The sequence below is a fragment of the Tympanuchus pallidicinctus genome, unplaced genomic scaffold, assembly GCF_026119805.1.
Source record: "Tympanuchus pallidicinctus isolate F22 unplaced genomic scaffold, pur_lepc_1.0 scaffold23, whole genome shotgun sequence".
Classification (NCBI taxonomy): Eukaryota; Metazoa; Chordata; class Aves; order Galliformes; family Phasianidae; genus Tympanuchus; species Tympanuchus pallidicinctus.
This window is the reverse complement of record NW_026294740.1, coordinates 5,069,201-5,083,305: the sequence shown is the minus strand read 5'-3', so window position 1 is coordinate 5,083,305 and position 14,105 is coordinate 5,069,201. Positions and strand designations below refer to the sequence as shown.

The following is a 14,105-nucleotide window of genomic DNA, read 5'->3' as shown; positions in this document are numbered from 1 at the left end:
GGCGACGCGCCGCCGCGCACTTCCGCTTCCGGGTCGTCGGGGCTCCGCGGGAGCGCTGCGCTGTGAGCGCGGCCGTGCCGCCCGGGCGAAGCCGCGGAACGCAGCGGGCAGCCCGGAGTGCCGACGGCCCCGCCATCGCCCCGCCCTCGTGCGGGGATTCACGGCCCAGCCGGAGCGCACCGCGCTTTCTGTCCCCTCCACGGCGCCGCGCGGGAGCGGCTCCGCGGCCTCGGAGCGGGGAGAAGGGGCGGGGAGATGGAGCCGGGCGGCCCCGCCCCCCCCCCGCGCCCCGCCCGCCGCAGGCAGCGCTCCAGGGAGCGTTCGCGATTCGGAGCAGCGGCTCCACCGCAGCCGGGCTTCCCAGAAGCGCTCCGCATGTTTATTCCCGGCTGGCACGGGCGGCACGGGCAGCAGCTCCTCCGGGGCGAAGTGAACCATTTAAAATCAAATCTAGGGACAGAGCCCAGATTGTTGTCGGGTCGACGTGGACGGCATCTAAAGGAAAAAGCGGCGTTGTCCCCGAGCCCAGCCGGGGGGATCTCGAGTTTGTCCCCTCGGCTCTCGGGCGCTGCCCGTCCCCAGCGTGGGGGAAGCGTCCCATCCCGGGAAGGGAGCACCGAACCCCCCTGGAGCGGGGCTGCCCCTCGGAGCCCTCCGCCGGGAGGGGTTCACCCCCAGCAGTTCCCAAACGAGCAAACCGAGGGCGTTTGTTCTCCCCTGCAGCTCTGCTGGGAAGTGCACCCGAGGCCAGCAGCAGCCTGGAATGTTGTGCTTGAAATAAACTCGGCCGTTCGCAGACATCCGATCCGCTGCCCGCGAGGATGCGGCTGTCGGACCCTCGCACCCCCGGGGCACTGCGGGCAGCGGGATGGGGGCGGCCGGGCCGGGTGTCTCGCTAAGGCTGCCGGGGTGGGACCCAGGGATCCCGCAGCGTCTCTGTCCGGGGGTCCCGCGGAGCGGTCCTGAGGGTTCGGGACCCCCGATCCTCTGCTGTGCACCTCGGGGCGGAGGTGGGGGGAGAGCGAGCAGGGGGCCGCAGTCCCCGGGCTGGCCGGGGACTCACCTCTTCTTAGAAGGAAAAGAGCATGAATGGGAGCGGGAGGGGGCGGCCGCGCTGCCCGGAATGGGCCGGCGGTGCCTGGCGCTGAGCCGAGCCGAGCCGAGCCGGGCGGGGCGCGGGGAGGGCGCCGGGGAGCATTACAAGAAGCCGCGCAGTTCCAGGAAGAACCCGAGGGCGGGCTCTCCGCCCGCTATAAGAGGCCTCCCCGGGCGGCCCCGGCAGCTCCGCCGCCGTCCGCCGCCGCGCAACGAGCCCCGCGCCCCGGCCGCCACCGAGACCGGCACTGCGCCCCAGGTACCGGCACGGGACGGGACGGGGAGGCGGGGAGGGTCCCCCCGCGGTGGGGAGAAACAGGGACTTAGGGTGCTCCCTGGAGGGATGTCGGTAGTGTGTCCTGGGGAGTGGAGATGGGGGGGGGAGCATCCCGGGATGGAGGCGGGAAGGCCGGGCCGGGGGTGCGCCGGGGGGGGGTCGGTTCGGGGCTGCCGAGTCTCACCGCCGTCTTTGCCGCAGGTGATGGTGTAGCGGCCGCTGCTCCCGGCAGCAGCACCCCGAGCGCGCAAAGCTGGCTCCGTGCGCCATGGTCACCCACAGCAAGTTCCCCGCCGCCGGGATGAGCCGCCCCCTGGACACCAGCCTGCGCCTCAAGACGTTCAGCTCCAAGAGCGAGTACCAGCTGGTGGTGAACACCGTGCGCAAGCTGCAGGAGAGCGGCTTCTACTGGAGCACGGTGACGGGCGGCGAGGCAAACGTGCTGCTGAGCGCCGAGCCGGCCGGCACCTTCCTCATTAGGGACAGCTCGGACCAGCGGCACTTCTTCACTCTCAGCGTCAAGACGGAGTCGGGCACCAAGAACCTGCGCATCCAGTGCGAGGGCGGCAGCTTCTCTCTGCAGAGCGACCCGCGCAGCAGCCAACCCGTGCCCCGCTTCGACTGTGTGCTGAAGCTGGTGCACCACTACATGCCGCCCACCCCCTGCGCCGGGCCCGAGCAGCCCGGAGGGGCCCTGCATCCCAAGCGCACCTACTACATTTACTCGGGTGGAGAGAAGATCCCTCTGGTGCTCAGCCGCCCGCTCTCCTCCAGCGTCTCCACGCTGCAGCACCTCTGCCGCAAGACTGTCAACGGGCACCTGGACTCCTATGAAAAGATGACTCAGCTGCCAGCTCCTATCAAGGAGTTTCTGGACCAGTACGATGCCCCCCTTTAAGGGGCTGGCGGAGGGAGATCACGCTACAAGCACAAGAGCAGGGGACAGGCACAACGCCCGTGGCAGCAGGGACACGCGGGGCACGAGCAGCCTCTCCCCACGCAAGGAGAGGAGTGCCGGGGACGAGCTGCTGAGGACCCGGGGCTGAGCCTTGCACCCCTTGTTCTGGGGGATGTTCCGGGGCAGTGGGGCCGCTCCGGTCGGACTGTGGGTGCTGTAGTGCAGCCCGGCCCAGGGCAGCCCAGGATGCACCCGCTAGGACTGTGCTGGAGTTGTGCTGGAGTTGTGCCCAAGAGAAGGATGCGCACCGGAGTCCAGCCGGTGCCTGACGCTGTTCCTCGGTTTTAAGGGGAAAGTGGTTTTTGCCCATACTGTACTTTACCTCTTGCTGCCTCCTTGTGGAAGCTCCTTTCACATCGGGCCCCAGGCTTGGAGGTTGCTGCCTTTTTGCCCTCGTTGCCATTTTCCAGGAGACTAAGCCTTAATATTCTCCCAGTCTGGGTTACTGCACATCGTTCAGTGATGCTGGAAAGTAACGGTCCTGGTAGCACACCGTGAAGCCAGAGGGGAACAGCTGGTCGTGATGCCATGATGGAATTCTGTGTGCTCACACCTGCGTGGAGGCCGAATGGCCGTGGTATCAGCACTGTTCTGTCACTCCTGAGCATGGCTCAGTGCTCCGTGGGGCACTGGTGCCTGTGGGATCACAGCAGGAGGATGCCCTGAGTGCACCCCTAGTGAGTGCTCATCTGCGCCCGCCTGGAGAAGCAGTTGGGTGGTTTGGTTTTTTTTGGCTTTTTTGTCTTTTTTTCTGCTTCTTTTTTTTTTTTTTTTTTTTTTAATTTTGAACCAAAGGGATGTTTACAAGCCTATGTGAATCACTGTCTTTTATAAAGATTCCATCTTCACCTCCAGCCTTGAGGGCTGAGCAAAACCATGCTTGAAATTCAACCAAAACAAAACTCAGATGAAACTTTGCACATATTTATATTTATATTCAGAAAGGAAATGTTTCCATAATTTATAATAAAGAGCACTATTTTTTAATGAACCCCCCCCTCCCTCCCCAATCTCGTCTGTTTCCTCCCATTCGCCCTTCGAGGCCGTGGCCCCCCATGTGACGCACGTCCCCCGGCCCCCCCCCCCCCCCTCGCCGGCCGCTGCCCTCGTGCGATGCCGGGATTGTGTTTACACCGCTTAAGTGCCGGCTTCCTGGAGCCGCGGCGCTGGGTGATTCCTGCCACAGTGACTCACCGCCCGCCTGCGTAAGCGCTGCTCCATCGTTCAGGTATGTGTGAGCCCACCACAGCGCTGCGCTGGGGGACAGGACCGGCTGCGGACACACGAAGCTCGGCTGTGAAGGATCCCCTGGAATACAGGACACGGTTCTGTCCCCAGGGCACAGAGGAGCTGTGCTTATTGCCATGGCAAGGAGTGTCCTGAATGAAAGCGTCCCCCCGGAGCAGCGCTGCGCTCCACGGGCATCCCGACCTGCGCTGAGCTTTGGGAGGGGCAGAGGCGTGCAGTTGGCACGGGGCTCCGAGAGCAATGCAGTGAGAGGCCCAGAGGTAGAAATCATCCCAAGCATCCCGTGTGCCCTGCAGCTTCTCCACAGCACCCCCAGGGCCACACGCACGGTGTTGGGCATTTCCACGCCTGGCATTGCGTTCGGTGCTCCTGCCTGGGGAACCCCTAGCCGTCGAGGTTTCCCTTAGGAATTGCCCTGGAGCAGAGGGGTGGTGAGTGTGCCTCCCTTTGCTCACAGGCACGGCACAGTCCCAGTGACTATTTTGGTGCTGTTCTGCAGGGCCACAGCTCATGGGCTGCCAGGAAGCGCCTTGCAGCCTACCCGGGCGCCCACCGGAGCTATGAGAGGAATGTCCATGCACGCGGGTGGCTGCCCGCCAGGCCCTGCTGAGGCACATCCCCACTCAGGGCTCCCCTGCCACTCCTCAGCCCCTGGCAGCACCAGGACTGTGGAGGAGAGGTGTGGGACAGCATCACTGCCAAAGCCCGCAGCCCCTCCGGAGAGGGACCAGGAGCGTCGCATGCGGAAGATTTTTCACTCCATGTGCTGACAGAACCGGGCATCCCTGCTCTCAGGGGTGAAGGGCAGCTGCCTTGCATGGTCTGGGAATGGGCACGGCGGAGATGGGAGCCGCTGTCCCCAGAGGGCTGAGCACCCCCAGGCTCCCAGCATTCTGCCGGGGCAGGGCAGCGAAACCACATCCCTATGAGAACAGCCCCAGCTCTGCGCTTCCCAGCAAGGGCCCCGCGCCGTGCACAGCGCTGCAACCCACAGCTGAACCGGGAGTCCGGGAAGCCCTGTGAGCGCCGTGGGGTTCTTGGAATGCACCCAACCTCACAGCGGCGGTGATGCGGCGGCCAGTGGGCAAATCCCTGCTGAAGGTTTCACAAACCCCTCGCCTTCCCAAAGGAGCCGAGCGGACTTGGCCCCACTTACGCAAGCGGCCGCTCAAGCTTGTCGTGGGCAGGCAGCCCCCCTGCCATTCTGAGCTCTGCACTGAGCTTCACATAACGCCCCGGCACAGCCCTGCACAGCAACACAGCTGGAATGGAGGGGCGCGAGCACAGAATGCTGTGCAGTGAGCGTGCTCCTGTGCACAGCTGTGGGAGGGGGCTCTGTGCCCCCAGGCTGCATTTTCAAGAGTCCTCCTGTCACGGAGCTCTGCTCAGTGTGCAGCCATCCGGCCCAGATGGTGCACAGCCCACTGTCCCGGGAGCTGGGAACCGGCCCCCAGCGGGGCTCTTCCTCCCAGCATGAGCAGGGGCTGCACATTGGGTGCACAATGCAGGGAATTCTGCAGGGGATGAGTGTTCCTGATCGTGAACCCAGCATGGAGATAAGGGGATTGGCCCTGGGCACAGCATATGTCTCCAGGGAATTAGGGACAAGCAGCTGTACCAGTGACCCCACATCCACACCCTGCCCCGGGCCGGGCTCTTCCCACCGTGCCGCCAGCAGGTTACTGGCATCAGAAGGAAGCATCCACCAGGATGGTAAACCCAAGCCCTCTAGGGTCAGAGGGTGGCAGGAAACCTGCTCCATGGTGCGTACCAGCATCTGCAGACCCAAAAACAGGAAACAACTGCAGTCTGTGATTGTCGCTGCCAGACAGCCCCCAGCCAAGCAGGCAGCCGGGAGGGCTCTGCCGGGCACAGAGATCCGTCATAGGTAACCAGAGTGCACTGGAGTCCAGCCAGGCACACTGGGGGCTGCCCCCAGGGAGTGAGGCAAGCTCACAGGGCATTGCAGCCCTGCACTGGGCCGAGCAGCAACTCTGTGCTTCTCCTGGAGCAGTGGCTGTGACTCTGCTCGGAGCCCCTCTACTCGTGATGACTGCCTGTGGGCTCAGAGGCCCCGAGCTGCACTGCAGGCACCATCCCAGTGCTGGTCCATCAGACAGCCCATCAGAAAGGCCAACCCTAGGGCCAGGCATGACCTACAGCCCACAGCAGCTGGGAGGGATGGAGGGACAGAGGATGGAGAGAGGTCAGCATTGCAGGGAGCACCCTGGGCTGACAGGTAATTACCACCAGTGTCTCCTCGCCTTGCACCAGGGCAGGGTGCAGGAGCAGCTCCACAGCCACTCGGGGTCAGTGGCAGTGAGCAGCAGCACTGTTGCCCACCAGGGCTATACAGAGAACCCTGATCTCACGGCACACCCCTCACGCATTTCCTCCTGCTCTGCTCCACGCTCTGCAGCGCCAGGACGTTCCCACATCCACCGCCACATTTCCCAGTAGGATGCAGGAAAAGGCTGTGCAGCAGCCCGGGGACTTACTGTAAATGGCACCACCTGCTCCTTACATGGCAATTCCTCCTGTGGGGCCAGGGCCATGGGGACAGTTGGGAACAGGGACTGAAACATCTGCTCCCTGGCACGTGCTGCCGGGAAGCTGGATCTCAGCCACGGCGCAGCACTGTGGGGCTGGCTGTGGGTTCAGGGCAGCAGTAGGTCACTGTGCTGCCAAGGAGCAGCTCTGCAGTTCGGTGTCCCTGAGGCCCACGGGCACTCTGTGCCCCATAGCATCCCCAGCTGCTCCAGGTTGCAGGCAGCACATAGCAGCAGCGGGACCCTGCGCTGGGCCAGGCCATGTTTTGGGTTGCAGAAGTTAACAGAGAGGCCTGTGTAAGTCACCATGGAAACCCCTCTCTGTTGCTGGAGATACAGCAACTCTCTGTTGCTGTATCTCCAGCGAGACCAGCAGTAAACTGGTGGAGGGAGCCAGCAGCTGCAGATTCCTCACTTCTTCCATCAGCACTGCTGCTGGCAAGGCTGCGCTGCCCAGGCTGCCTCCCGCCAGCACACTCACTGGACCCCGCTGCTGCGTGGTGCTGCAGGGCCGTGCCATGCTCCCCATCCAGCTATCCCCAGGCAGCACACAGTGCCCCCATGCCTGAAGGCAATGCCAAGCTCTGGGAGGCAGGAGTTGGTGTCTCTGTGCTGCAAGGAATTGGTGCAGCCTATGCTGGTAAGTGATGCGCGCCCGGAGCAGTGTGCAGCACTGGCTCCCAGTCCTGCAGAGGTACAGAGGGGTCCTGATGCCCACATGCTGCAGTTTGCATTGCCCTGGAACGCTGCCATGCTCCCGGGGGGGCACAAACACAGAGAAATGACACCAGGACCACCGCATCATGACAGGGCTCAGAGCACGGGGTGGGCATGGGGCACCTCAGCTACACAGGCAGAGCTCCCACTGCCCTGGGGGTGGAAACTCCCCCTTCCTCCCTGCCCCCCCGTGCATCTCCAGAGCGACAGAGGAAGTTTTCATCCCAGCCGCAGCAGCTGGAGGCCCAAGAAAGTCCTGACATTTCAGAGGAACATTTCAAACAAAGCCACGTTGCTGTGGTGATGGAAGCCGCAGGACGAGTCTGGGGCCACGGCCAGGGATGAGGAGCAGCAGCCCAGCACCAGAGGTGCTGTGGGACACATCCCTACCAGCCACTGCTACCCATACTGGGGGCCCGGAGCTGGGTGCTGCCGTGGGACAGCTGCTCCTGGGGCGAGCTGAGGGTCCCAGCTTGCAAGCAGACCCCATCCCACTTCTCTGTGCCTTCTCTGTGCCAGTCCTGCTCCCTCCTCCACTCCCCAGCAGTGACCTCAGCCCTGGCCGTGCTGCTCCTGCACCTGCGTGGCAGAGAGAGCCGGCATGGTGCCTGCTGATGGCTGTAGTGTCTCTGGGCACAGCACGGGAGGTCCCTGTGGGACTGCAGGCAGCGGGCAGCCGGCCGCCCTGGATGTGTGTTTGCAGAGCGCAATGCGGCGTCCTTGGATGACCCTGGCAGAGCAGCCGTGGGCAGGTGCCAAACCCCAGCCCTGGAGCATCCCTTGGCCTCACATCAGCCCTGGCCTCCTCCCTGTCACAGGAGCCGGCAGCTGTGATTCTCACACAGCCTGGGACTGGGTGACTGCATGTGGACCCGGCACCCGTGAGCTTGGCACTGCTGCTCCCTGCCCAGCCCTGCTTGCCCGCCTGCTCCCACTGGTACACAATGCCCTGGGGTTCTTCACGCCTGGCACACTGCTCCTGTCCTACAGCTCCTGAGTACATGGGCAGAAAGCAGCTCCAATTTCAATCCGTGCCAGGTAACAGCCTGGAGAATGGAGCAAAGGGCAAGGGCTGGAGAGGTGCTCCTGGCTCAGGCACAGGAGCTTTGCCCCACCACTGACCCCGTGCCAATGCTGCAGAGAAGGCTGTGGAGCAGTAGGATGTCAACACCCAGGCTGGCCAGGGAGCAGCAACCATTGTGTGCTGTTATCCAGAGTCTTAAGCAGGAGCCCAGTGGCTGCTCTCCATCCTCCAGTTGAAGTGCTGTGCAGTGCTGCCATAATGGTCTCAGCAGAACAACATTAAACCTACTGCTGGGCACAGCACAGAACCAGGAGGTGTGTGTCCTGTTGCCTGGGGCCCTGCTCTACACATAGCAGGCCTGGGGACAAAAGCCCCCATCCTTATTTGGCACCAGATGGTCTGGGGACTCCTCCCTCCCCAAGGACGGCTGTGCTGCTGATAGAGGTCACAGCTGGAGCAGATGTTCCCTGGAAGGACCCAGGGGCCCCATCTCAGCAGTTAATGAGTGGGAATGTGAGCACTTTACTGTAATTCCAGCAATTATATTGTTCATCCTTGGCAGCCGACACCAGTTGGTGTCCAGTGCCATGGTATCACAATAAGCCACCTTGGCACGGAGACTTGGCAGCACGCCGTGCCTCCAGGCAGCCGGCCAAGGCTGGGCAATAAAGGGCTGCACAGAGAGGTGTGAGGTACGGTAAGGGCCCACCCCAGGAGTTCCTATCACCCAGCCCTGGTGCACAGGACCTGGCCAGGAGGGGCCATGGCCCTGCAGGAGTGGGAAGCGTGCTCCAGGAGAGCAAGGTACTTCAGCTGTCCCAAGGAGGGCAGCGAGACACCAGCAGGGAGCCAGGGAGCCCAGATATGCTGGGCTCAGAGGGGGGCTCAGGGATGCCCCCCAGGCTGCCCTTCCTGCACTGCCCACCCAGCTGTGCCTGGGTGGTCCCCTGCCGTCCCCAGGGCCATGCAGGAGCGGGGGGCAGCTGCCACCCAGGGGACAGGAGCACGAGCCCTGCTGAGTCATCACTTTGCTGTTCTCATTTTTCCATGGTGCCGTTGTGCAGTTTGCTGGAAGCCAGTTAAGAACCATGACTAATCTGTTCTCAAAACAAGCACAAAGAGACCAGAAAGGTTTGTGCAAACCCCGCGGGGAAGGAGGGCTGAATCACAGCTCGGGGCTGGAGACAGGCGAGCAGCTGGGAGCAGCTGGAAGTGCCCAAGGCAGAGCAGAGCCAGCAGGGAGCACCTGCATGGGCACAGGGTGGGCACAGGGGCTGCCAGGACCCCCACACACAGGGAAGCTGCAGAGCTGGGGAGCAGTGAGCACTGGGGGTTGAGGAACGTGGGGCCTTCGGGCATCGGGAAACGCAGAGGTGCAGGGTCTGCACTCCCATCCCATGTCCCTGCCCCTGCAGCAGCCACCTGCCCGGGAGGCCCTGGAAAGGAGGCAGCAGGGGTTTGCTCTGGCCGGAATCGGGCATCCATTGATTTGCTGTTATTAAAACCAGAGCTGCTGTCGGGAACTCTGCAGTCTGGCTGCCCTTGCGCACGCTTCCTGGAAGGGGCTGTCCCGAGTGCCCTCACGGTCCCACCGAAGCACCTGGTGCAGTCCTTGCTATGGCAAACGGGACATGCAGCTGGACTGCAGGTGGATGAGAACAGAAGGGAACCCAGTACTCAGCACCTATGGTCCCTCAGCACCCTGGCTGCTGTCCCCAGCTGTGCCAATGCAATGATGCCAGCAGGGGCTGAGGGCAGCCCCATCACCCCACATCTGGTTCTGGTGATAACAAGGGCTCAGCAGCACTCGCTGCCCCTTTCATCCGCTTTGCTGAAGAGGGTTTACTGGAGAGGCGCAGTCATTGCTTCCAGCTTGGCGGGATGAATCACACATTGCAGGAATTCTGCCCAGGGGCTTTTCTGTAAGAGTGGTGGAATTTCGAAACGGCCAGAGGGAAGTCACAGCCCGTGCCCTCCCTGGGTGTGTGCGAACCAACATGCGGAGTGTGTCCCTGCTCCTTGCACAACCGCCCATGCAGGAGGTTCCTGTTCCCACCGCCCACATGTGCGATGCTCCCCTGCTCCTGTGGCCACCTCTGCAGCACTGTTGCGGGGCACAACCTTTCTATGGGCACCCCCTGCCTGGCTTCTCAGTGTGGTGCAGGTGCCCCTGGGTCCCTCCCCGCTGCCCCAGCCGCAGGCGGAGTCCTGGGCTCACCGGCACTGCCCGCGCTCAGTATTGCTCTGACAGCTGTTTGCTGTCATCTCAGCAGATAGACACGGTTCAGGGCCCCTCAGCTGCACTTGCACTCACAAGCAGGTGCTGAGGGAAGGGGAAGTGTTCAGCCCCAGCTGCAGTGGAGACGCAGTTCCAGCAGCGTTCCTCCTCCACCCAGCAGTCGGTGACACCGTGGGTGATGGGAGCAATGGAGGCTGCAGCCGGGGGCAGCTCCCTGCAGAACCCCGGGGTGTCCCCACGAGAGCTGATGCATCGAGCCCAGGTGGGCGGCAGGGCCGTGTGGATGTGGGTTTTTCTCAGTTTCTACACGTTGCAGAAACTCCTTCCCAGTGAGAGCAGAGGGGTTTCTCGATAAAGAGGGAAATACACTCAGAGCAGGAACTGAAACATCACCTTTGAGACTGGCGGCTCTTCCTCTAAGACAGCTTTACAGTAACAGGGCTGCAGGAGCAACGCAGCTGCCCCCAGCCCCACGACCACTATGCATGTCCCCATCTCCATTCTCCAGAACGTGCCCACATGGGTTCAGCCCAGCCTCCTCTCCTGCCAGGCATCCCCAGTGCTGCCCTGGCATCCGTGGGGAGCGCTGCGATCCCCAACCTGCACTGAGCCCATCCACCTTGGGGACAATGTGTGGGCATCAGGTGAGTGGGGGCACCAAGGAGCTCCAGCTGGAGAGAGGGTGCTGGCAAACATGGCTGTGCAAAGCTGGCAGGAGCTACTGGAGAGCTGCCCAGAGAGACAGAGACAGGTCCCAAAGAAACAAAAGCAACCCAAGATGAGAAGAGCAAGCAGCCCTGATCATCCCAGAGCTGAGTACGTTGCTGTGGGGAAGCAGAGATAACGTCCCGCTTCCTGGCATCTCCCTTCCTGGACAAAGAGCTGCTGGAGGGTGACACGCTCCAGGAGCAGCCTGCATAGGGATGCACCTTCCCAAGTGCCCCATTCCATACAGATCAGCTCCTGCCATGCTGGGGACGCAGCCCAGTGCTGCAGACTTGCATCCCTGGTACCACCTTGCGTTGGCTGCAGCAACAGCACATCTGCTGCAGGCAGCCCTGGTGCAAGTGGCCCATGTGCAGGGCCCTGTGGGCACGGTGGTGCTTCCCAGCAGTGGTCATGGACTGTGGCAGTGGCCACCAGCCACAGCTGCAGCACTGCTTCCCGGAGGGCTGGTGTTTTACCTGCCCTGCTTTGCATGTCTGATGTACCCAGGGCAGGGGGATGCTGGGCATGCATCATACATGGGGTGTATGGGCAGTGCACTGCCACCACACCAACTGCAAGGCCCTGACCCCACAACAGGGTGCACATGGGGCTGAGCCATGCCCGTTCCATCCCCCTGCCCCAGTGGCACTGAGCACACAGCAATCTCTCTGGTCTCTGCAAGAAGAGAGGTGAGGGGCGAGGACCAGGACACGGCAGGACTTTGGCCATGGGGAACTGCTTTATTTTGTTTTACACTTTCCTGGAAACAAATGGCTGAAGGGGCCACTCCTGCTTTGCTGGGAAGCCACGGCTCTCTCCCCATCTGCCTTTCCAGGATGCTCCATGCCCAGGGACTGCCTGTCTCTCCCAGGAGCTGCTCACAGCCAGATGGTCCCCACAGTCACCTCTGGGGCTGCTGACTCCAACATTCCCCCAAACCCAAAAGGGCTCATCTGGCTGTCCCAAGCCCACAGACAGCACTGACCCTCACAGGGCAGAGCAGCCTTGGCCCCTTAGGCTGTGCACGGGTCCCCTCCCAGCAGGCAGCACCCACCAGCCCATGGGCTGCAAACCCGTGCCCTGAGGCTGAGCAGCCCCAGCCAGCCCCGTGCATTAGCACCAGGTTGATTTATAGAAATCCGATGGCTGGGGCTGCCAGTGCCTCCTGCCAAACCTCATTAACGGCTGGCCTGGGAGCAAGGCAAACAGCTCATGCAGCAACAAGGAAATCCTTGTTTAAGCATTTCTGGCCATGCATGGCCCTTCCCCTCACACCCCGGGGAGAGGAGAGGTGGAGGAGATGCAAGCCTCGGGCCCAGCTGGCACAGCCTGGGGCAGCCACAAGGAAGGAGGCAGCAGGGAACACAGCATGGGCTGTGCACAGTGGGAGCCCCTGGAGGGTTGGAGGCAGCGCAAGCCATGGGGGCACAGCACACGGCTCCTTTCCTCTGCACCCTTGTGGCTCACTGCACTTTGTCTCTGGTCTCTGGTGAAGAACAGCACGGATGGAGCTTCCAGGCAGAGCCTCCTGCCCCTTGGTGTCCCCGCACAGAGCACAGCAGGCACCAGGCACAAGGGTCTGCATGAGGCTGTGTGAGGAAGCACGGGTACCACCACTGTCCTGGGGCAGGGACAGGGCAGCAGCACGGCCATCCCACAGCCCTGGCACCAGCACTCTGCTGAGCAGCCTCAGCAGCCTGCATCCGCCTGCCCCATGTGTGGCGCAGGATCTATTTCATCATCTGGAGAAAAGCATTTACTGCCAATAAACGGGCTAATTAATTCTCCTCAAAGACCTCTCAATTATTCATCTTGGGCCACAGAGAAAACAATTACAGCACTTACCTCAGCCCTGGCGGGGCCGGCACAGCAGCCGGTGTGGGGCTGGGGCTGGCAGCAGGCAGGGCACAACAGGCAGCCAGCACCACATGGCACTGAGCCCCACACAGCACCCTGCTTCCCTGGGTGCCCTGCCCAGCCAAGACCCTCAGCTGGAGAAGCTGCCCAGGACACCGGGGCTGAGGCTGGTGCCAGCCAGGCTGCCTGCCTGCCCATCCACACGGCTCACACTTGTCCGCCGCTCCCAGCAGCAGGGATCAGGTGTGATGGGAATTGATGCTGCCCGCACTGCTCATCGCCACAGGACACGTCCCAGATCCACCCATGTGCTGCCAATTCCCACTGCATCCTCTCCTCCAGGACTGAGACAGCACCTTGTGCCCACCTTGCAGTGGGTTCCTCTCCCCATCTTCACTCAGCTGCCCCACACCTCCCGAACCACAGTGGGGGCTGATGCAGCCCTCAGGGTTCAGGCTGCACCCCAGAAAGAAGCGCTGGGGAGCGCTGGGTGCCCTGCATCCCGCAGGAAGGGGCCGTGCTCGGGTCCCCTCGGACTCGGGCATCCCTCCCAGCCCACGCCCGGCTCCTGATGCCGTGTGTGGGGCTGAGTCCCTCCTCCCGCGGCGTCAGCGACACTTTGGGAAGGGAAACACATCGCAGTGCAAACATAGCGGTGCAAGGCCGACCGGGATCCACGTGTAGCGATCCCAGTGCTCAGCTGCATCATCCGAGCGGGCACTGCCATCCCTCCGCTCCCCGTGAACCCTCGGATGGGACTCGAAGTTCTCCCCGGGGCCGGGGCCTTGCGCTCCTCCCGCTGTGACACCGCTGTCTCTTCTCCCCCAACACCCCGCGGCTGGGACCGGAGGGCACCGGAGCTGCGTCGGAGCTCCCCGCTCGCTGCAGGGGCTGCGCCCGCTCCGGGCCCCCCGCCCTCCGCCCGCCGCGCTCCCACCTGCGCCCGCCCGGGAAGGGTTAAGCGCAGCGCGGCCCCCACCCCCCCAAGGCAGCCAAGGGGCGGGCCTGTCGGGAAGCCGGGATTTCTGCAGTGGTTTTACTGGAAAAGTTGTTGCCGGCGGAGGGAGGGGTCACCGGGCGGCCCCGCGGCCGGCAGGTTGGATGGGGCGCCCGGCGCGGGGCGGCTGCAGTCCGGCGGGCAGCCGAGCGAGGCATCGCCGGAGCTCCCCCCTGGCCCCTCCCGCGCAGCCCCCGCCGGGCCCGGCTCCCCGTCCGCAGCGGCTCGGGGCTGCCCCAGCCCAGCCCTGGGACCGCTCCGCCGGGAGGAACCGGCCTCGGCGCGGCAGCGGTGCCCTGGGAGAGAGCGCTGGTGACGAACGGTCGCGGTATGCCGGGATGGGATGGGCGCTGCCGGGTGCTCCCCCAGCGCCAGGTTGGCTCTGGGTTCTGGTTCGTTGGGTGCTGCAGGTGTAAGCAGCTGCTGGAGTGCCCCA

At 63.4% G+C, this 14,105-nt stretch overlaps 1 protein-coding gene across 1 annotated transcript; it reads left to right on the top strand.

Annotated features, from left to right (window-relative positions):
* Positions 1-1,241: 1,241 nt before the first annotated feature.
* SOCS3 (suppressor of cytokine signaling 3) lies at positions 1,242-3,321 on the top strand. The gene is made up of 2 exons (XM_052687613.1): positions 1,242-1,354; positions 1,574-3,321. The coding sequence occupies exon 2, from the start codon at positions 1,641-1,643 to the stop codon at positions 2,268-2,270; it is 630 nt and encodes a 209-aa protein (XP_052543573.1). The 5' UTR covers positions 1,242-1,354; positions 1,574-1,640; the 3' UTR covers positions 2,271-3,321.
* Positions 3,322-14,105: the final 10,784 nt, after the last annotated feature.

Coding starts and splice junctions, on each gene's coding strand:
- SOCS3 (XM_052687613.1), top strand. CDS start 1,641: ATGGTCACCCACAGCAAGTTCCCCGCCGCCGGGATGAGCCGCCCCCTG.